General features: G+C 46.5%; 1 protein-coding gene across 1 annotated transcript in view; it reads left to right on the top strand.

The window, feature by feature from the left end:
- The window catches only part of DROSHA (drosha ribonuclease III), a 129,085-nt gene extending 116,526 nt beyond the window's left edge, over positions 1-12,559 (top strand). The window contains exons 32-35 of the mRNA XM_056108960.1: positions 1,058-1,161; positions 4,568-4,660; positions 5,690-5,736; positions 11,897-12,559. Coding sequence (XP_055964935.1) covers positions 1,058-1,161; positions 4,568-4,660; positions 5,690-5,736; positions 11,897-12,027 — 375 coding nt within the window. The 3' untranslated portion in view covers positions 12,028-12,559. The remainder of the gene's footprint in view (positions 1-1,057; positions 1,162-4,567; positions 4,661-5,689; positions 5,737-11,896) is intronic.
- The last annotated feature ends 11,402 nt before the right edge of the window (positions 12,560-23,961 follow it).

The following is a 23,961-nucleotide window of genomic DNA, read 5'->3' as shown; positions in this document are numbered from 1 at the left end:
AGCTCTTAACTTATAGTTAAGCATTATGGCACTTTGGCCAGACCCATCTCGATGCCAGGGTAGCACATAGCTTACCGCTTGCCCTGGTTCCATCCAGTCCCTCATCGGGACCCTGCTTTTGGAGGTGGTAGGAAGAAAGGGCAGCTGAGGCTTAGGTGAGAGAACAGATGCCCAGGAGGAAAATATCACTGAGAGTCACATTACAAAAGCATGTCTTCTTGTGTCCATACAAAAAGGACATTGCTCTGAATAAGCTATGCAAAGAACTTAGGGAGAAGAGAAAAACAATATTTACAAGTCAACAGAGGACAAAGAAAGAAATTACAAATACCGAGGAATGGGAGCACTGTGATGTGAGCAACCCAATAAACCTAACCTACCTAAAGCTGTGCAGGAAGGAGAAAACAGTGTTATCCAACAGAAATTCAAGGATTTTAATAATTAGGGTCTGAAGAAATCGCTGCAGCAAGTTGCTCGGGTCCGGGTCCAAGATTCGTTTATGTGTCTCTGGATCATGGCCCTATGGGAGCTTAAGTAGATGGTGAGCGGATGTGGCATCATCTCAGCATCTCATCAGGGATGGGGGGAAAGGAGAAAGGCCCACTCCTCTCCTGTCCCGCAAGACTTGAGATTTGCCGTCACCGTGACTCATACCTGGAGCTTCTTGCTGACTTGGGAAGTTTGTTTTTTTTGTTGTTGTTGTTGTTGTTTTTGGGTTTTTTTTGTTTGTTTGTTTGTTTTTGCTTTTTGGATCACACCCGGCAATGCACAGGGGTCACTCCTGGCTCTGCGCTCAGGAATTACCCCTGGCGGTGCTCAGGGGACCATATGGGATGCTGGGAATCGAACCCGGGTCGGCCGCGTGCAAGGCAAATGCCCTACCCGCTGTGCTATCGCTCCAGCCCCGGGAAGTTTGTTTTTAAATGATGATCAACTTCCCCTGCCAAGTTGTGGTATTTCACTGCCATCGGATGTTTGAATGTGGTTGTGCTGGGTGATTGCAGAACCTATCCCCGAATAACCGTGTATATGTGTTGGTGGGGGGGGCTTTCTGCAGGAGTTCATTTTGAATCAGGACTGGAACGACCCCAAATCCCAGCTGCAGCAATGCTGTTTGACTCTCCGGACAGAAGGCAAAGAGCCGGACATCCCTCTCTACAAGTATGTGCCATTGCCAGGCGTGCTGGGCCTGGGGGGTTGGGGGTGGGGTTGTATCTGGGCAAATGCGGGTCCCTTCGGGGCAATCAGAGCCCTGGGCTGAGATTTGGACTCTGACCTGGAACCCACCCCTGAAACTCTGAGCATCTCTTTGGGCCTTTCCAGCTTTCAGCTCCATGGTAAGTGGATTTTAGACTTAAGTTTCTGCCATTTTTCTTTTTTTTTCCCCCAATCTCGCAAGTGCTTTATGAACTATTGCCTGGGAGAGAGACACGCTAAGATTTCCTAGAAAAGAAAAGTGCAGATTTAATAGGTTTTTCTTTTCTTTTCTTTTTTTTCTCTTTTGGTCACACCTGGTGATGCACAGGGGTTATTCCTGGCTCTGTACTCAGGAATTACCCCTGACGGTGCTCATGGGACCATATGGGATGCTGGAAATTGAACCTGGGTTGGCCACGTGCAAGGCAAATGGCCCTACCTGCTATTGCTCCGGCCCCATGAATAGGTTTTTCTAGTAAGCATTTTGGGGGGCGCTCTCTTCTCATTTCTTGTAACTCTGATGGGCCGCACATCCAGACTAGAAGATTTTTGTTTGTTTGGGGGACACATTCAGCAGTGCTCAGGTCTTATACTGGCTCTTCACTCAGGGATCACTCATAGGCAGTGCCTGGAAGTGAACCCAGGTTAGCTGTTTACAAGACAAGCGCCCTACCTGCTGTACTCTTTCCTGCCCCTAGGTTAGATGATTATATGTGCTTGTTTGTGGGTAAACGGTTTCTCCACCCCTTCCTCCCCCCACCCCTTTGGTTCTGGTTTCTGGGCCAAACCCAGCAGTGCTGGGGACTTCCCATATCCAGTGCTCTGGGATCATCATCCCTGGTAGTGCTCAGGGGACCACTTGGTGCTGGGATGGAGTCTGGGCTGCTCCCTCCCTGCCCCCGCCACAAGCCATCTACCAACCTGGCCCTCTCTGTAATGCTGGCTTCTCTCCCTCTTGCCTGACAGATGCTCTCGGAATCTCGGGGCTCACCATGCCAAGTGGTGTTTCACTGCCATTGTGTCATTCAAGTATTGAAGCTTTCCCATCCGAGAGCGTGTATTGAATGCTACCATATACTCTCAAGTATCTTTAATGCTATGACTTTACCCTCTGAGTGGTAGCCAAAAAGTCATTCCAAAGAAGCGCAGGGCTGTGCCCATATCATAACCAGTTTTGACAAAAGCAGGAGTTTTTGTTTCTTCATTTGCGGGAGTGAGGGGGTGGGTATGAGGTGGGGGCATACCTGACTGTTCTCAGGGCATACTCCCAGCTCTTCTCTGCACTCCCAGATCACTCCTAGTGGGTTCGGGGGCACGGGGTGCCAGCAAATGAACCCTGGTCAGCCGCATGCAAGGCAAGAGCCCTACCCACTGCCCTATCGCTCCTGGCACCCCCCCCCCCCCCCAAAAAAAAAGAAAAACAAAAAACAGGAGGTTGATTCAGAAGCGGATTTTGAGACACTCATGGACCCAGAATGTGATTTCAAAGAGGATGAACCATAAGGCAGGAGGATGAAAGCGGGCGGTGCCTCGCAAAGGCTTTGTTGACTGGCTGTGACTTTTCGAAAGGTTTAAAATCCAGCTGATTTTGGTCTCGGTCACATCTGCCGGTCCTGGGTGCACAGGGGGCCATATGTTTTTCCTAGAGCTCCCACATATGAAGCAGGTACTGTACACCTCTGGGCGCCTCTCGCCCTTACCCCTAGCCTTCCTTGCCATGCACATCCATGGAAATAACTGTATTGGGGTGCGTGGGCAACCCCCCGCTGGGTTTCTCTCAGACTTCAAAACCCACGCAGGGAAAAACACCCAGGCAGCAGGCAGCGATTTTAAACTCCTTTTGTGTGTTTTTTGTTGAAGAGTTGCAACATGGTTCTCGGCTCTTTCGCCCTAGAAAAACCGAGGCCAAGAGAAGGTTGACTCACTCCGCAGCAAGCTACCACAAATCGTCCCCAGAAGCTGCCACAGCCAGACAATGTCCCCTTTCACTTACCTCTTAAGAAACAATGCCACCACCCCAGTGTTTAGAAATAGAGCCTTCATCTGTGCCTAATAACCATGATGAATATCCAAGCCCTGTATGTGAAAGGCTCCAAGTCTCCCTGCATCCAAGTGATCATTAACGTTCAATAAGTGGAACGAGGACGATGCAGTTCCCGGGGTGTGGCCTGAGGAATGCAATCAGCACCCTCCTTGCAGGCTGTCGCCCACGTCCATCCCGCGGAGTTTTATAAACACAGAGGAAATGAGTTTAGAAACTCCCCATCTCATCAATCCCCCGAATGAAAGCTCACAGGAGCAGACCGTGTCTTATCAGGATGCTGGGCTTGTTTCACCTGAACTCCTCTGAGCCTCGGTTTTAATTTCCCTTTTCCCGTGTGGTTATCAGCCTTGCCGAGTTGGTGAGATCGCTACCACACCCCCCACATCCTGAGTGCCCCCGAGTGCGGGACTGGGGCCTTTCTTTCTCACATCTTGTCATGCCCTTGGAGAGGGCCTCCAGTGTTTCTGAACCGAGTCCATTTTCCACCCTTCTGACCTGATACCAAACTCTCTAAAGGATCTGGAAAGGCTCTGAGACCACTCCAGCGTGGGAAAGCAGAGCGCGAATGGCTTCACTAGGCTCTTTGTAAATCACTGACCTTCCCTGACACATCAGGGCCTTACTCTCGTCTGTGCAATTCAGCAGATGATGGTGGAAGGAACCGGGTCACACTTTGTGGCCCAAATATGAAGATCATCGTGAGGCATCTTGGCCTAAGGGCATGGTCACGAGCACTGGACAGTCAGTGTCTAGTTGGAAAATGATATCCTTTGCAGTGATGAGAACAGCAGCAGCAACAAAACCCACTTAACTGTTACACTCCCTGATCGTGCACCCTTGGAAAGGATTTCTGAACAATGTCTCGTTTTAAGATCCACCTTCACCAAAAAAAAAAAAAAAAATATATATATATATATATATATATATATTAAGGATCCTGTTGGTGAGGAAAGTGAGCTATATATTTGTCTCCAAAATGTCTTAATGATAACAAGAAAGTAGACCATGCATTTTTTCCTTGATTCATCTGAATTCATACAAGTATGTAAATTATTCAAATTTGATTGAAAAAAAAAAAACAAAGGAAGATTTTAATCCGGAAAACTCCAATACATAAATGACATCAATGACACATTTAAAAATCAATCAATCAATAAATAAAAGACCCACCTTCAGAGCCCACTCCTAAGGCTTTGAGGAAATGAACGCCACACAGAATCACCTCACCGGAGCAGCACATCAAATGCCTGCCAGGGCAACCACAACATAAAACAAACGGGGAAGTAGCGTTTGAGCACTATTGATGGTCTTCCCTTCCCTCTCCAGGACTCTGCAGACCGTGGGGCCATCCCATGCCAGGACCTACACAGTGGCCGTTTATTTCAAGGGCGAAAGGATAGGCTGTGGGAAAGGACCGAGGTAGGAGACGCTTCTCGTTGCTTCCGTCTGACATCACAGTATGTCTCACAAGTCCCTTGCTTGGTGTGTGTGTGTGTGTGTGTGTGTGTGTCTGTCTGTCTGTCTGTGTGTATGTGTGTGTGTGTGTGTGTGTGTATGTGGTGGGCATTCCCAAACTCTCCCATCCGGGGGTGTGTGTGTATGTGTGTGTGTGTCTGTGTCTGTGTCTGTGTCTGTATGTGTGCAGTGGTGTTGGGCCCACACCTGGCAGTGCTCCGGAGTTACACTTGGCAGTAAGCCACTGCCTTACCTGCTGTGCTGTCCCTCCAGCCCCCCAGTTCTGTCTTTCTAAACTTAGCCTATATTCAAGGATCGTAGCAAAATGAATCTAAAGGATAAATGTCCCCACCAAGCCCAGCCCCAAACTTGCAAATCAGCCTTGGACCCAGGGAATGCCATAGTGTCAGGGGCGTGGGCTGCCGCAGTAGACCACACTTCCTGTGCCTCCACCCCAAGAGTCCTGTCCAGTTTCCTTCACTCCACGGAGTACCCGGCACCGATGAGAGGGTAGAGATTCAGTGTCTGAACCCTACTCACCTGAGCGTTGTGCCTGTGCAGACATCTCTAGGTGAAACGAGTTACGTACACAGACACCCTCATCTCCCTCCCTCATTTACTCTTTAAAACTGATGAGTGACTTTTGTCAGCTCTCGGTGTCTATAATTCTTTGCCCCTTTTCATTTGATACTGAAGATGTTAAAAACCTAAGAAAGACATTCTTCAAACCCAGGGTAAAGGGACGGCATTTTATGGCTGTATTAAAAGCACAGAGTGAATGGCTCCACTAGGCTCTGTGCAAATAAATAGCTCACCTTTCCTGCACACATCAGGGCCTTATTCTCATCTGTGCAATTCAGCATGTGATGGTAGAAGGAACCAGGTTAACTGGCCCAACTAGGAAGATGATCCTGTTTAATTTCGAGCCTGACTATGCGTTCTGGAGAAAAGCCTTCAAATTAAAGTGTACCTTACTTTGATTTCATTTTACAGTATTCAGCAAGCGGAAATGGGAGCAGCCATGGATGCGCTTGAGAAATGTAAGCCCATCTCTTTTTTCTAGAATTACACGTTCATAATGTAATGAGTGTTTTATGGAAAGAAAATGGGGAAATAGAAAAATGGTAAGTACTGATAAAATGGAATCTTCTCTTCATAATTATTCTCTTCACAGAGTGTAGTCGAATGTGAGCTACGTATTAAGTGGGCTTATAATGTTTTTTTCTTAAGTATCCTGAGTGCTTTTTTGTTTTGTTTAATTTTCCCTTTCCCTCTTCTGCATAGAATCCCTCTCTCGTGCAAACTGACCCCTCCCCTCCACCCCATGATCAGCCAGTGTGTTTCCATACGACTGTCTGGACCTCTCAAATCTGCAGTCCAGTTAAGGCTGTGTCTTTTGGGGTCTTGGCCCTCGCTTTGCTCCTGCAGGATGCTGAGTTCATGTCTGTGCATCTCTTTCTCATCCGCTCGTCTTGTGCAGCCTCGGGACACCAGGGCTTTCAGTTCATTCTCTCCAAATTGCTCTGTAATATTTCCTGCTGTGTGGCTTCGCAGTGTTTTATTATTATTGTCGGTATTGTTACTAGTATTGGTGGAGACTTGGCTTTTGTTTTTCACTGTCCACAGTAAGTTTCTGTAGCACCGCTTTTAGTTCTGCAGGGCACAGTCCCCAGAGGGGCATGGCAGGCTGGAGGCATTTCAGTGACATCATCAAAACCGGTCGGGAACAGTGTCGCCTTCTATACATTGAAGGCTTAAGTGCAAGGAATTCCTTGTGCCCCCCCCCCCCCCGGCCCTAAGGATTACTATGAACAAAACATGGCCATATAGTTCTGTTAGACTTCAAGTACCAGCTGAGTGTGGGTGAGCACCAAGCTCAGGAATTGGGGGTGTGGGTTTCTGGGGGTGGGGTGAAGAGGCTGCCTTAGCCAGGGGAGAGAGTCTGGGAAAGGCTAGAAGACCTAGAACCCAGTGGAAATATGCCAATGGTGGCTCCCTGGGACTGGAGGGAAGGGGGATGTGGGAGGCAGACACAGGGTTACTGGGACTGGGGTCATTGGTGTTGACTCTGCTGGGGGCCTTTTTCATCCTTTTTCCTCTTGGTGGTGCCCAGGACAGAGCCTTGAGCCTCCACACATCACAAGATATGTGCTCCACAGCTAAGCCACATCCCCGAACCCCCTGTTTTATATTAGTGTGCAATCACTTTTTTGTTTTGTTTTATGAAGTCACCATGATTTACAAAGTTATCCATCATTGAGTTTCAGGCATACAGTGTTCCTCATCATCAGCCTACAATCACTTACATAAAAGGGAGTGTCTGCGTCCCTCACCGATAGATGGTTAAAAATTCTCTTGGGACTTTTGGTTTTGCTTGCTTTTGGCCAGGCAGCCATGCTGGGGAGAGGGTTTCTCTCCAGGCCATATTCGCGTGTACATACTGGTCCAGGCGGATTGTTTAAACTGCTGGAAGGTAGCTTAGACCTGTGTATGGCATCCTTAGAGCAGGTTCTAAGATGCCCTTGGATCCAGAGATTTCCTACCTTGGTAGCAAATAATTGCCATTATGGAAATATGTCATGAAAGTTCGGAGCTGAATTTCAAGCACCACGATAAATGCAAGAACTTGATTTATAACAGCCAATAAATAGATGAATAAATCAAGCTTTGTGTTTAACAGTAGAGAAATGTTTACCATCACGGTAAATCCCTAAACACTCTCCCCCACAGCCTTTCTTTTGTCTGTCTCTTTTGGTTTTTGGGTCATATCCGGGGGTGCTCAGAACTTATATTCATGGCTCTGCACTCAGAGATCATTCCTGGTAGGGTTTGGGAGACCTTATATGGTGCCAGGGATGGAACCTGGGTCATTCAGCCACCATTTTCCCCTTTTGCAGAGATGGAGAAGGGTACTTGGGAATCTGGGGCCCTTTCTTGGTCATATTCTGCCAGCTGGTCTGGACAACAGTTTTTCAGTTTTTTTGAGTGATAGCACAGCGGTAGAGCGTTTGCCTTGCACGCAGCCAACATGGCTGACCCAAGTTCAATTCCTCCACCCCTCTCGGAGAGCCCGGTAAGCTACTGAGAGTATCTTGCCTGCACGGCAGAGCCTGGCAAGCTACCCGTGATGTATTCGATATGCCAAACACAGTAACAACAAAGTCTCCAATGAAGATGTTACTGGGCCTGCTCGAGCAAATCGATGAACAATGGGAGGACAGTGACAGTGATTGTTTTTGTTTTGGGGCCATAGCTGGTCGTGTTCAGGGGTTACTCCTGGTTCTGCACTCAGGAATTACTCCTGGGATACTCAGGGACAATATGGGATGCTGGGATCGAACCCACATTAGCCATGTGCAAAGCAAGCACCTTACCCACTGTACTATCACATCAGGCCCCTGGACACTACCAGTTCTTGAGCTGGTGGTATTGGTGGCCAGGACTTCCAGGACTGTCCAAGAGATCCTCGGCCACGTGGTGCCAGGGATCCAGCTGGGAGCCTTGCACATGTAAGGCATGTGCTCCTGATCACTGGACTGTGTCCCTTCCCACCCTGCTGAACATGTGGGACTTTGTAGGCCCAGTGGCCTGTGTCACCATGTCTGATTGGCCGCTGGTCCCACAGGCCTGGTCTGTCTGTGTTCCAGCCAATGGACGGAAAGGGTGTCGGTGTTCCTGGGAGACTTCTTCCAAACCAGTGGTGGGCTCTGAGTGGCCTGTGAGCAGAACTTTACCGCACCTTGCTTTGTACAAATGTATTGTTTCATAGCCAAAAGTAAATATATGTAGAAATATTTCATATATATGTAGGTATATAGGGCTGGAGTGATAGCACAGCGGTAGGGCGTTCGCCTTACAAGCGGCCAACATGGCTGACCCGAGTTCGATTCCTCTGCCCCTCTCGGAGAGCCCGGCAAGCTACCGAGAGTATTCGATACGCCAAACACAGTAACAACAAAGTCTCCAATGGAGACGTTACTGGGCCCGCTCGAGCAAATCGACGATCAACGGGAGGGCCTTTACCTTTACCTTATGTAGGTATATATACATATAAGTATTATACATAGATATATGTATATGGGGCTGGAGTGATAGCACAGTGGGTAGGGCATTTGCCTTGCACGTGGCCAACATGGCCAACCCGAGTTCGATTTCTCCACCCCTCTCAGAGAGCCTGGCAAGCTTCTGAGAGTATCTCGCCCGTACGGCAAAGCCTGGCAAGCTCCCCGTGATGTATTTGATATGCCAAACACAGTAACACAGTAACATCAACATATCATATTTGATATACCAAACACAGGAACAACAAGTCTCATAATGGAGATGTTACTGGGCCTGCTCAAGCAAATCGATGAACAATGGGAGGACAGTGCAGTGCAGTGCTATATGTATGTGTGTATATATATATTTTTGTTTATTTGGTTTGGGCCACACCCAGCAGTGCCCAGCGTTCAGAGATCACTCCTGGTGGTGCCGGGGAGGTAGTAAGGGGAACATATGCAGTGCTGGGAATAGAACTGAGGGTGACCCCATGCCTTAATGTTGGATGGGTGATTTGTCTAGTTCTGTCATTTATATATTTTTGAAGGTGAATAGCATGGAAAATACTTTTACTAGTATAAATGAAAAAAGTGTGACTGTATACATGTCCCTATATAGGTCGTGCTCCATGTGAGGGTAGGTCAGGGGATGATTTTAAGTGTTTATAGATATGCAGGGGCATTTATGCTATACATGGATATGTAAAGTGTGATTGTTACTTTGTAGGGAAAGGACTGTGGCAACATAATGGTTAAATTTGAACACTGGGATTTTTTTTTTAATGCAAATTCAATTTTTCAGTAGAGTTTACTGAGTAAGTAAGGATCTTTTGGAGAAATTTGCTGTACAGCCAATTCTTCCAGGTTTGCTTTTTTAAGAATAAGAGCATCTGAAATACTTGAAACCTGTGTTGTATAAAGCTCATAAGGAATCAATTTAGTGTCATTGAGGGAATGAGATTTTATTGCTCTTTTACTTTTAAGTATAGCTGTGGTTGTGATCTTGTACATAACATCTGGATTGATTTCAGCGCCTGACTTTCGGATGCGTTTCCTAGTGCCCCATCTCAGTTTCTATCCCTTCGCCACCTACGTTGAGGATGAAATGCAATATAAAAAGGGAGGCGGGTGCATTCAGGAGCATGCCATGCAGGTTCATTTACATCTGCAGCTTCCACAGGCTCAAGTTCGTCAACCAGAGATCGAAATTACATACGATATTAAGTAGGGCACATGGTTTCCGGGTAGAACACCATACTTAATCCATAGCACTGCAAGAAAATAAAAATTTTGAAATATGTGTTATGTACTTAGGCATGTTATGTAGTTATGAGAGTTGTGTCTGTACTGGAACATGTGTAGATTTTTCTTTCTTTGGATTTTGGGTACCTGCACTGGTGCAACAAGTTTGCTCCTGATACTGTTTGTGGACCAACTGATACTGGGGATTGAGTCCCAACTACAGTGTGTGCACCCCAGCTTGTTAGGCTCTCTCTGTGGCCTCAGACATTTTTCCCTTGCCCTTATTCCCTTAGCAGGGAGTCAAGCAGCTCTTGACATAGTATTTGCACAAGAGTAGGCCCTGCAGGTGATCCAGAAATGATTTAATATATTCAGGAGGATGTGCGGAGGGTCTGTGAAGATGCTATTCGGGGACCCAGAGAGAAAGCCCCAAGGACTGGAATGTGGCTTTACCTGCTGAAGGAATGGGTTCAATCCCCAGTACCACCAGGGGCAATTCTCAAGCACTGGGGTGGAGGAGCCTCTGAGTACCCCAGAGTACCCCAGCGTGTGGCCCAAGAACCAAAAAGGAAAGAAAGATTGGGCTAAATTTTTTGGTGTTGTTTGTTTGTGTTGGGGTCACACCCAGCAGTCCTCAAGGGGTCACTTTTAGCAGTCCTCAGAGGACCATATGGGATGCCAGAGATCAAACCCACGCTAGCAGGGAATGTGCCCTACCTGCTGTACTATTGTTCCGGCCCCTACACTGATATTTTATTTAAGGAAGTTGAGCACCTGAGGACTTTAGTATAGGGGTGAGGTTCTGAAACCGATTCTCCACTGATAACTCAGGGATCACTACTTATATCCACTTCCTAGGCTTCATCTTAGTAACAAAACAAACTCTTCGCCAAATGTACTATACTCTGTCATATCTGGGATTCTTTGTATTTTTCGAATATGAAGTAATTCTTCCTAGATCTGTCATCCATCCTGTACCTCGTTAGGCAGGATAGTGCCATTTTTCCTCAGTTGTACCAGTAACTCGGGTTCTCATTTGTGCCCATCCTGACATCCTATTTGTTGTGACAGTGTTCTCTTTGTTGACCAAGTATATCAAATCCCTCCCTTTCTCACTCCATTCTCGACGAGTTCTTACTCCGTTTGTGATACTTTTTATGCAACACCAATGACAACAGAATTGTAAAATTTTATTTTTATCAAAGATTTTGATGGTCAGCATTCTTACACAAGATCATACCTCATGCTAAATCTAGCTTGAATTGCCCCATTGAGTGCCATGCCTCCTTTAACCCAATACAGTACTCTGCTTGAGTTCCTGTTCATTGGGATTCTCCTGGTAAGAAATAATGATAGAAAGGTCAGGAATACTGCCTTCGAATCCCTTTTTCCATCTCATCTTTCTTGTTCTCATCAGAAGCTAATTCTTGGTTAATACGGGTGCAGTTGTGTCGTATTTTTGACATTTTGGACTTGAGCTTTGCAAAAGACACGTACTCTTATTTAACTAACTCTTTTCATATCCCTGTCTCACTGTCTCTGTGTCTCTCTCTCTCTGTCTCTGTCTGTCTGTCTCTCTCTCTGGATATTACTTATTGTTATGAAAACTATGTAAGTTATAGCACCTGGTTGGAAGCATGCGGAAACCACTTGTCTATGTTTAAATGTTTCTGTCTGGGGCCTTTTCTGCTTGAGTTCACATCCCATTTTGAGATCTCAAGTCAGGCTGGTGCTCCAGACTACTGTTGTGTTGCTGAATAATGAAGGAATAATGGAAGAAAACTAACTTTATTTGCCTTACAAAATGCAACTGTATTCCATCTGAATCTGAGTTGGTGTGTGTTTCTGCTTATTTTACATCATTCCTTGCACTTGGGGCTGTCCTTTATTAAGTATAAAATATCTCTCTTTGTGTCAGATAACTTTCCCCAGATGGCTCATCAGAAGCGGTTCATCGAACGGAAATACAGACAAGAGTTAAAAGAAATGAGGTGGGAAAGAGAGCATCAAGAGAAAGAGCCAGATGAGACCGAAGACGTCAAGAAATAGAGGCCACAGAGGTGGTGGTGTAGTTACTTGCTTAATAACTGTGACTGGAGCCCATTGAGATCTAGCCTAGTTCTCCTCCAAAAATGAATGAAGTGTAACCCTGGAAGTCCAACACAGAATCAAATCGGTATTGTTGTTGCATTGATTGACTACCCTGCTTTTTAGAATCCAGTGGTCTTTCTTATCAAGCATTTGATTTTTACTTCTGCTTAGTGGGAAATGTTTGTTTGGACGAGTGTTTGCGCATTCAGCATAAAGCTCGAGCCCAGTGATGTAGAGTGGAATAGTTCCTGTTCATCTCTCTCTGTCACTGCAGACCTCGAGGGGGAGAGAAAAATCCGTTTTCCTGAACTTCTGGACAATACTTTGCTATCGTCTGTACTTTTTTGGGAAACCTTCGGCGTAGTCACCGGATTTTTTTCCTGCCGGGTGTTGATCATTTAAACATGAATCTGGATGTCAAGCATCTTCTCAGTAGCCCATGTGGAGTCTGCCCCCTCTCTCGGTGACGAGACTTTTGTGAATGGGATTCCTTTTCTATTTCACTGGTGAAGGGGAGGCTGGGAATGGGAAATGCTGGTCTTGCAGTCATGTGTAGTCTTTGAATCATTAGAATTGTTGAGAAGTGATTGGAAACCAGGCAACACTTCAAGTGTGTAGGCCAACATTCTCTAGACAATTCCATGGAAGTCTCGGAAGCTTCTGGAATGAAAGATCCTTAAGTTCCAGCTGTTTGTTCGGTTGGGGGTGGGGGTGTGAGACGTCAAGGGAGGGCTCCTAGGTTTTATCAGTTCAAAGTGCTCTAGCAGTCAAGGGCTAAGTTACTTGGAGACATGAACTTTTTTAAGTGTTATTTTAAACTGAACATCATTGGTTTCTTATTAATAAAGGCGAAGCTTCTTTAAAAATCAACAGTGTTTTCATTTATTATCTTAGCGACTGTCGTGCATGCCTACTGTGTATGAGGCACTGTAAGTCTCCGGCCACAGTGGGAACGGACTGCTTCCTCTGGAGGGACTGGTGTGGGGGTTTGCACCAATCAGGGACCTAAAAGGTCCTGCCATGATATGATGTCAACTGTGGCCATAACTCACTGGAGAGGTAGGATGGAGACACTTTTTATTTGGGTGACCTGCAACCGGGCATAAGCCCTGAGCACAGTGAGGTATAGCCTGCTCCCGCCCATGGGATCCATAAGAAAAGGTTTACCTGGCATCTTTCATTCTCCCAGGTCTGGAATGGAGAGAGAATACTGGGATTGTGGGTAGCCATGAAAACGTTATGGCCAAGAACTAGGGAAACTATTTGGATGCTTTAAACTCCAGTACTGCCAGGGATGGAGAGATAGTACAGCGGGTAGGGTGTTGCCTTGCATGTGCTGATCTGGGTCGATCCCCGGCATTCCATACCGTCCCCTGAGCCTGCCAGGGCCAGGAGTGATCTCTGAGCACAGAGCCAGGAGTAAGCTCTCAGCACTGCCATGTGTGGCTCCAAAGTAAAAAAATCCAGAGGGTCTGAAGAGATAGCACAGCTGGTAGGGCATTTACACACAGCCGACCTGGGTTCGATTCCCAACATCCCATATGGTCCCCTGAGCACCGCCAGGAGTAACTCCTGAGTGCAGAGCCAGAAGTAACCCCTGTGCATTGCCAGGTGTGACTCAAAAAGCAAATAAATAAATAAATAAATGAAATAATAATAAAATCCAGAATTTCCATTGCATTTGCATCAGAATAATAGTAGAGCTGCTGCTGTGTTCTCTGTTCGACCAGGATGTCTCCTCTGTGTAGGTTTCTGGCCCTGTCCTGTTCTCCGTATATTTGGCTCTTGAAATATGGACAATGGGTACCTGCACTATACCTCTTGCAACGAATCCCATTCAACCCTCCGTAGGGCATGTTAACTGGCCACCAGAGCCACTGGGCCTGGTTTTCAGCCATCTTCTGCCTAACCCAAGCCAAAGTCCTTTCACCTTCCGGTTTTAGTCATGAGATAGTGGAGTGACCCTTCCCACATTAACTCAGTGCTGTGTTAAATGCTGATCATCAGAACCTAAAGAGGAATCTTGACAATCCCTGGAGTTCTCATTGAGAGAATTCATTGGAGACACACCTAGAGACAAAGGTTGCGTGACTGAGACTAGGAATGAAAAGACAGGCTAATATTTGAGTTAGCTGAACATTGGAGGTGTAAGGGAGATTGGGAGAATGGGGGGCACACTTTCATTACAAGAGAATGGAGGGATTAGGGAGGAGGATGGCAGGAAAATGGGTTAGTATCTGATTCCATGGGACATACAATGCAGGTCTGAAACAAAAAGCATTGGGGATGAGGGGTGTGTACAATACATTGAAGGTAGTACTTCCAGGTCCTGGGCCTCAGCCACGGCGCTGGATAGCCACAGCGCTGGATATTTGGGGCTAGATAATTCTTTGTTGGAAGTGACTGGTTACTCGATGCCAGTTGCTTCTCTCGCTAGCATTGATTTGCTCGAGTGGGCACCAGTAACATCTCCACTGTGAGACTTGTTGTTACTGTTTTTGGCATATTGGGATTGCCATGGGTAGCTTGCCAGGCTCTGCTGTGAGGGCGTGATACACTGTAGCTTGCTGTACTCTCCAAGAGGAAGAGAGGAATCAAACCCAGGTCAGCCGTGTGCAAGCTCTATCCGCTGTGCTGTCGCTCCAATCCTAGATGTGACAACTGAAATTATCCCCCAGACATTGCCCTAGAGGTAAGTACACTCTGGGCTGTGAAGCACTGACCTACGGGAAAGGAAGTGTATTGGATCTTACAATCAAGATACAGACAACTTGTAGACAAGGAAAGTTCTGTTTTGTTTTGTTTTGTGGTCACTCCACAAAAGGTGATGGTCAGGGTTTACTCCTGACTCTTGGCTCAGGGATCACACCTGGTGGGCTCAGGGGACCATACGAGGTCCAAATGGGGATTGAACCCCTGGTTGGCTACATGCAAGGCAAAGGCCTTCTCCAATATACTGTCTCTCTGGCCAATCTTTTTGCTGGGGAGTGGGCCACCAAGCAGTGCTCAAGGGAGCCCAGGGGCCACTCCGGGGATCCTCATCTTTGCTGTCCTGGCTGAATGGGTCAGTGCTTTGGCTCTGCCATGCTGTTGTAAAAGATATTTGTGTGGGAATATATTGAAGTCGGGTGTTTGGGCCGCATCCATAGGTGCTTGGAGTTTCTTACTGACTCTGTTTTGTTGGCCCACAGAGATGTTTAAGTTGAAATGTCAATCGGGAATAGACTGAAAAGTCCCAGTAATGGGACTGGAGAGAGCTCAGTAGGATGGAGCATGTATTTCCCACGCAGAGCTCGATATTCCATACACATCATCCGACAGTCCCTGAACACTGCTGGGAGTCACCCCTGAGCGCCACCAGGTGTGACCCCAAACAGCACTTAGTTGGCACTTGTCCATCTGCAGATAAAGCACTTTCTCCCAAGTTGGAGACAGGAAGTCATTCTAGTGATATATTACTTTCAAACTGTAGTTTTCATACATTAGGTAAAATTTATGCCCGAGAAAGTACTTAACTATCATCTGAACTATTTCATCTCTGAGAGGAGCTGTTCTGAAGCTGTTGGCCATTGGCTGCTTCAGAAATATTTCTGTCTTTAAGTTTGTGAAGTTTGGCTGAAAATTTCCTTCCAGTTCTACGAAGTGAAGAGCCTGGAATTGTGTGACCTTCAAGGGTTTGTTCTGTCTAAACTGAAAGGAAAGCCACATTTACTAAAGCTTTACAGACAAGTTCCTCATTGCCACCAGCCTCCAAATATCTGATCCCGACACTTTCATCTCATGAAAGGTAGAATGAGTATAATTGGGCATGAGACGGTTTCTTCTGTAGAGTATCAGAATAGTGAAGAGAGCAGTGGGGGGTAAGGGGTGGGTGTTGGATATACAACTGGTGCCCTTCCTTTTAAGGGAAATCCTGTTTGACTTGCTGTGAGAAACATCATTGTATGTGATTCCGCTGACACCCAGGGTTAGCTCTTACAGCTGCCGGCATTACCTTAACTACAATGGTTCCTGAGGCTCGTACTGAATGACCCTACTTAAATAGTTGTCAGTCCAACTCAATTTTAAAATAAAAATGCATTCACCCACCTCTTAGTGAGTGCTGTACTGAGACCATGCCAAGAAATTCCTTATATAGTTTTATAAATTTACTTATGGTTCAGAAATGTCCTTACCATTACAATGTTCACATCTAACAGCCATGAAATTAAGTTAGGAATCGGGGATTTAGAGAACATTTCTTCTAAAACATTTTAGCATTTATAGCATCTGTTGAGAAAGGGGACTTACAGTTTGCAGCATGCGTGTGGCTCTGTTCTCTGTGCAGCTCACGCCCTGCCATGGTTTCAGGATACGGATACACATGTCAACTCCAGTAGAATGGTGCCCAAAATCAATGTGACTGTCCCTTTCTTCCCCCTCCCCCCATCTCACTCCCATATTATATCCTAATTGTTTTTTTATTTCATTAAAACATAGTGATTTACAAAGTTATTCATCACTTGATCACTTGACATCCCGTTACTCATCGATTTGCTCGAGCTGGTGCCAGTAATGTCTCCATTCATCCCTGTCGCATGCTAGTGTAGCCCAATGGTGTCTGGTCACTCCAGGAACACGAAGAGCCTCAAACCGTTCATTCAGGGTCTTGACAAAGAAGTCTGACCATCTCGTAGGTGGGCGTTCATGCGATCTTTTGATGTCCCATGGAATCCAGTCAGTAACGGCTCTAGTCCAGCGGTCGTCACCAAATCGCGTTACATGTCCAGCCCATCTGATTTTCGACACCTTGGCAAATGAGACAGCATCCCTGATTCTTGATCGTTGATGGAGGTCAGAACTCCAGATTCCTTCTCTCACTTGAGTGAAGCGTGATACTCCAAGCATAGCTCTTTCAATTCCTCAAAGAGGAATTGAAAGTTATTCATAGTTGAGTTTTATTATTTTCTCCAATTTATTTCTGTTTTTCTTTTTCTTTTTTTTTTTAAATGAATTACCGTGAGATACCCAGTTACATGGTTGATCGTGATTGGGTTTCAGTCATATAATATTCCAGTACCCATTCCTTCAGCAGTGTACATTTCCCACCACCAATGTCCTCAGTTTTCCTCCTGCCACCCTCTTTCTCCAGCCCCAGTCTGCATCTCTGGCAGGCACTTTCCTCTTTCTTAGATCTCTCTCTCTCTCTCTCTCTCTCTCTCTCTCTCTCTCTCTCTCTCTCTCTCTCTCTCTCTGTCTCCCCTGTTTCCTTCTGGGCATTATGGTTTGCAATATAGATATTAAAAGGATATCCCTTTACCTTCTTTCAGCACTCAGTTCTTGTCCTAGAGTGATCATTTCCAACTATCTTGGTCTTACTGGTTCCTTCTCTGTCCTAAACACCCTCCCTCACCTCCCTTCCACTTGTGGCAAGCTTCCATCCATGGACCAGTTCTCTCAGTCCTTGTTTTTTCCAATACCCTTTGCATCCCCACTACCCCAACGTCAGCCTGCATCTTGACAGAAACCTTTTTAGGTCTGATATTAAAGTTTGGATCTTTAGTTCTGTCATTCCTTAACACCACCAATGGACCTGAATCCCCTTGACCCCATGCCCTTCGTTGCTTCTCATCTGTCCCTTCTCCCCTTCCCCTCCACTCTATTTCTTTCTTTCTCTTTCTTATGCTCTGGGGCCAGGGGTGATCTAGATATTCCTCCTTTAAACCATTGTGTTCCCTCATCAAGTTGTTTTAAATACCACATATAAGTGATATCATCCATGTTTATCCTTCCTCTGGCTTCCTTCATTTAACATGTCTCCCAGTTCCATCCATTTCCCACGAATTGCATGATTTCATCATTCCTTACAACTGTGTAGTTTTCTATTGATTATATCCTGACTGTAATATATCATCATGTTAAATAACATATGACCTGTGCCGAGACAGATTATAGTTCTCATCATCTTTATTGGATAGAGCTGCTGCCTTTTTTTTTAACTTTTTTATTGAATCACTGTGAAATAGACCCTTACAAAGGATTTCAGTCATACAGTATTCCAACACCTATCCCTCTACTAGTGTATATTCAAAAAATAAAATCTAAGGGACCCTTACAGCTCTCTCTCTTGCTGTCTGCGTTCAGTGGTCTAGGGCCGCTTCCCCCACCCCAGGAAGGCTGATGGTGATGGGCGGATGAAGGAGGGAATGAGGGCCAGGCTGGTTGGTATCAATTGCAGTTTATTCCAATCTCATCTCCATTCTCTGATTCTCCCTTTGCTTCTGTCTCCTTGATCCTCCTCATCTTCCTCTCAGATCTTGTTCCTTCATACTTTCAGCTTCTGCCTCCCCCAACCCACCTTACATTCTTCTTCATTCTCCTTCTGGATTCACCAGCCCACTCTTAGAGCCTTAGTTAAATCCCAGAGCAGGGGATTTAAAAGAGGGGTTGGGGCTTACACATAGGTGTGGTCACAATCAACAGAGGTAAAGACCTTCCCTCAGGGGAAGCTTCTTCTAGGACAGATTCTCATCCAGCAGGACGACCCACCCAAGTACAGAATCCCACGGGTGTATTTCTCCTCTCCTTGTCCAACAAACATATAAACATTCATAATATTAATCATCTTGTATGGACACAGGAAGAGATACATTAAGCTTATAGGATTGCTTTCCAGCGCCATCTTGCTATAGATCTCAGACTACAGTGCTCAGGCCAGATTAGTCTTTCCTAACCCTAGCAGGGCCCTAATCCTGTTGTTACTTTTTGGATCATGACAGCATTTGTCCATGACCATGCTCTTAACTTATAGTTAAGTATTGGGCATTTTGGGTTGGCCCATTTCGATGCCAGAGTAGCAAACAGCTTGCCCTAGTTTCATTCAGTCCCTCGTCGGGACCCTGCTTTGGGGGTGCTAGGAACTAAGGGCAACTGAGGCTTAAGTCAAAAAAACAGAAATTCCAGGAGTGAATATTATTCAGAGTCAATTAACTCCTAAGTCACAAAAGCATAATATTAACTGTCTTCCTGTGTCTATCACAAAAAGGACATTGCTTTAAAGTAAACTATGCAAAAGACATAAGGAGAGGAGAAAGGCAATATTTAATTTACAAGTTCAGTGTCCTTAGAAGGATCTGACCTCACAAATTAACAGAGTCTGATTAGGGGGAAAAGGTGATAGACTGGTTGGGAAAGAGAGCACAGAGAAGTGGTTACAGATAAACAAAGGAATGAGAATGACTCGGGAGCACTGTGATGGGTGTAACCAATAAACCTAAGCTCCCTGTGGCAAGGGAGAAAGGAAAAACCAATGTTATCCTACAACTAGTGTACATTTCCCAGCACAGTATCTCCAGTTCCCTCCCATCACCCCCCCACGTCTGCCTTCTTTCCTTCTCTCTCTCTCTCTCTCTCTCTCTCTCTCTCTCTCTCTTGGATAGAGTCTTCTAACGTGCTCAAAGGTATGGAATCCGGCTCTTAGGAAAATCCTTCCCATTCCTTGAAAAACTCATGAGCAGCGCCCTCCTTGTGCTTTGCATATTATTGTTTATCCATAAGAGGCTCTATGTAATTCCCCTGATTCAGTCAGGGGTAGGTTCTCCCTGTTCTGGTTAAAAGTTCCTTTAATAAGCTCTCAGTCTTGTATAAAGATTTGTACAAGGATTTGTAGGATGGAATCTTGTAGGATTTTCATCCTATTAGAGAACCGGGGCCTGTCACCCTCCCTAACTCTGTGTTCCGGGCATGAATGATTAGAAACAGAGGAGCCAGGAACTCACTAAGAAAAGGAGGAGATGCACCCTGAGCATAGGGAACTTTGTGCAATCGGAGGGGATTAGTTCATGTCCTTCTGGAAGAGAGACTGAACCTTAATTTGTCCTTGACGTGAGTTTACCCATCTACTTTACCATACGCCCATGACCCAAAAATCCTTTCGTGGTAATGTTGGTGGGAAGGTGCAGTGGTGGTGGGATTGGCGATGGAATATTGAATGTCTGTAACAAATCATCATGAACAACTTTGTAAACCACAGTGTTTATGTAAAGTGTAATTATATAAACACTGTTAATTAAATTCAGTGGGTAGGGCATTCGCCTTACAAGCGGCCAACATGGCCAACCCGAGTTCGATTCCTCTGCCCCTCTCGGAGAGCCCGGCAAGCTACCGAGAGTATTTGATATGCCAGACACAGTAACAACAAAGTCTCCAATGGAGACGTTACTGGGCCCGCTCGAGCAAATCGATGATCAACGGGAGGGCCTTTACCTTAATTAAAAATAATTTTCAAAAATTTAAAAAGGGAAAACAAAGCCTTTCCCAGATCAAACACAATTTTATTTTATTTTATTTATTTATTTATTTATTTATTTATTTTTGCGTTTTGGGTGACACCCGGCGATGCTCAGGGGTTACTCCTGGCTCATGCACTCAGGAATTACTCCTGGCAGTGCTCGGGGGACCATATGGGATGCTGGGAATCGAACCTGGGTCGGCCATGTTGGCTGCGTGCAAGGCAAATGCCCTACCCGCTGTGCTATCACTCCAGCCCCAACAATTTTATTTTTTTAACCATAATGCTAAGGGCTGGAGCCATAGCACAGCGGGTAGGGTGTTTGCCTTGCACGCAGCCAACATGGCTGACCCCAGTTCGATTCCTCTGCCCCTCTCGAAGAGCCCAGCAAGCTACCGAGAGTATCTCGCCTGCATGGCAAAGCCTAGCAAACGACCCGTGACGTATTCAATATGCCAAACACAGTTACAAGTCTCATAATGTTTCTGAGCCCGTTCGAGCAAATCGATGAACAACGGGAGGACAGTGACAGACAGTGAACCACAATGCTAATATGACACCAAACAAAAGTACCCCAAATCTCCCTGAGACCTTTTCATCCCCCAGGCCATATACAATTATATACAATTTTTTTTTCTGGGTAAGAATCCAAGCAGAATCTGTACATGCCTTTGGTTTGGATGCCTCTGAAATCACTCACAATCTAGAACTTCCTTCCACACTTTATTCCATGCCTCGTTGGAGAAATGCAGTCATTCCATCGATTTGACCGCATTCTAGATATGATGCTGCCCTTTCTCGTGACGTTATTTCCATCTTCCCTTAATCCCCTGTCTGAGACCTGAAGATGGGACTGAGATCAAGGTGCAGCATTTGTGCAGTCTTGTATTTCTAGTGTGTTCCACTCCCACTCCCCCAATTATTCCAACACTGCCACCCCTCAAGGGTGGTAGGTGGTTGTGCTGGTTAATTGTGTGTCAACCTGGCTTGGTGTGGGATGTCAGTAGCTAAATTTGTGGTCGTTTGTCACACGGCAATAGAAAATTGTTTTATTTCCGCCCTCTGTCTAAATACTTAATCTCTTCATGTTTCTGCCCTGCTAAATATTTCACAGGCTCCCCGTTGCCTGCAGGATAAAACCACATTCCTTGTAGTGGCATTAAATCCCATCATGGCTGGACATCAGCCCCTTCTGCTGTTCCCAGTCCATACTCTTCCCCCGCCGCCTGCCCGAGCAAGCTGCAGCTGTATAAAGGCATCTGCTTTCCCTTCCTGAGCTTCTGCTGCCCGAAATAGGCCACCCCCTTGCTAATGATCTCTCTTTTTATTTTGTCCCACCAGCCCCCTACCAATTATCTTTTACCTCTTGGGTCTCATCCCAGGAACTATCTTCTGCAAGCCTAGTCTGAGACCTTAATTTAGCTTAACTGTGCCCTCCTCATTTGGGGGGCACCCAAGTAGTGCTCCTTTGGGCCTACGGCTACTCTCAACAAAACTTGACTAATGGTTATGAATGTTTCGATGCTCAGGCCTTGCCGTGGTCTACCTGTGGAGACATACATAGGATATGGGACTTTCAACTTGGTCTCCGTCCATAAAAAATCTGACCTGACCTCTCAGCTCTCTCCCTGGACCCCTGCCCCCTCCCGCCATGGGTCTTTACTTTGCTTTTTGGTGTGGGATGGGCCACACCTGTCGTGCCCTGGAGTTACTCCTGACTCTGTGCTCAGAGGTCACTCCTGGCAGTGCACTGGATATCAGCTGTGTTGCTGGGGATCAAACCCAGGTGAGTCACAAGCAAGGTAAGTGCCTTACCTGTTGTACCATCTTTGGCCCCCCTATGGCTCCTTTTTTGTGACACTGTTGTCACACTGTTAATTATTTTTCTTGCCTCCCTCATCTTCTCACACTAGAACATAAGAGCCTAGTGGGCAGGACCATCACTGAGCCACCATTTGACCATGGGGTCTCCCTGGCTCTCCACTTGTTTGCTTGGGAGAGATAGTCCGGCCCTTCCTTGCCCTTCTCTCACAAGCCTCAGCCAGCCCACGGCGAACTCCAGTTCATGCCAAGCTGCCCTTCTCTGGGAATCTAGAGTGAAGGAAAGAGCCACCCATTAGAGGCCGAGCCTCTCCCCGCCCTGGGTCTCCTGCCCTTGGACCCTGCTGGGAGCAGATTGGGGGGAAGGCTGAGCCCAAGGGGACCTGGCTGGAAATGGAGAAACTTGCCTTCCAGGCAACCCCAGCACTCCAAGCTGTTGTTCTCACACTTGGTCTCCTAAACGAACATGCAGGCACAGAATCACTCCAGGAGTTGCATTCTAGGTGATGAAATAGAGTGAGAGAAGCCTGCAAGGGCTCCCTCTCTAATACGTCTTTCTATGGACAAATGGTCTCTACACAACCTCATGACCATACTTTTAAAGTGAAAAGAGGGAGCGGGGGTTGGGGAGAGCACCAGAAAATCAAGATGCTTCAATTGATCGTTTTATTTATTTAATCATTTTTATTTTTTTTGATTTTTGGTTCACAGCTGGTGATGCACAGAGGTTACTCCTGGGACTCTGCACTGAGGAATTACTCCTGGCAGTACTCGGGGGACCATATGGAATGCTTAGAATCAAACCCGGGTCTGCCGTGTGTAAGGCAAATGCCCTACCCACTGTGCTATCATTCCAGACCCTCATTTTCTTTATTTTTTGAAATTTATTTATTTGAGGCTTTTAGTTCATGCCTGGCGGTGTTCCAGGCTTAGTCATTGCTCTCTGCTCAGTGCTCAGGCCTGGTGGGACCTTAGGTGGTACTGGGAATCCAACTGATACTGTCTTCTTGCGAGGCATATGCCCTACCCCTGGACTATTTCTGAAGCTCCAATTGGTCATTTCCAACTTCACCTGTGTAAGTCAGGCAGCAGAAATTGCCAAGGGCAGGGATAAGTGAGACACAGAAGGAGGGCACTGGGTAGGCAGTTTCTTCCTTTGGTTCTTGAGAGGTTTGAAGTCACACTTGGTGATGCTCAGGGCTTCTTCCTGGCTCAGCGCTCAGGAATCACCTCCTGGCTGTGCTTGGGGGACCCCAAGGTTCAAACTGGGGTTGGCCACATATAAGGCCAGTGCCCAAACACTGCACTTTGTCCCTGACCCTTAGCCACTCTCTTTTTCTTTTTTTTGGGGGGGGGGGGGCGTCATACCCAGTGATGCACAGGGGTTACTCCTGGCTTATGCACTCAGAAATTACTCCTGGTGGTGCTCGGGGGACCATATGGGATGCTGGGAATTGAAGCAGGTTGGCCGCGTGCAAGTCAAACGCCCTACCTGCTGTGCTATCACTCCAGCCCCTGGCCTCTTTTTTTTTTTGGCCCCACATAGACAGATGGTAGGAAGGAAAAAGAAACAGCACCTCTCACACGTGGGTGTAGATGGAAAATCATGAAGAAAGCAGTGGGACAGCGAGTGCCAGCAAAGATGGACAGAGTGGCAGAATCTCCTGCCTCCACACCAGGCTGTCTGCATTGGGGGCCCCCTTGGAGCAGGGCGGGATGAGTTTCCCTCCCCACCCCGAGCAGAGCCCCAGCAGCCAAAAACCTCCAGAACCCAGCCACAGCCATGCACAAGGCCACTCTCC

This window comes from Sorex fumeus, unplaced genomic scaffold, assembly GCF_029834395.1.
Source record: "Sorex fumeus unplaced genomic scaffold, SorFum_2.1 ptg000240l, whole genome shotgun sequence".
NCBI lineage: Eukaryota > Metazoa > Chordata > Mammalia > Eulipotyphla > Soricidae > Sorex > Sorex fumeus.
Note: the sequence above shows the minus strand (reverse complement) of the source record. Positions and strands in the feature narration are given on the sequence as shown.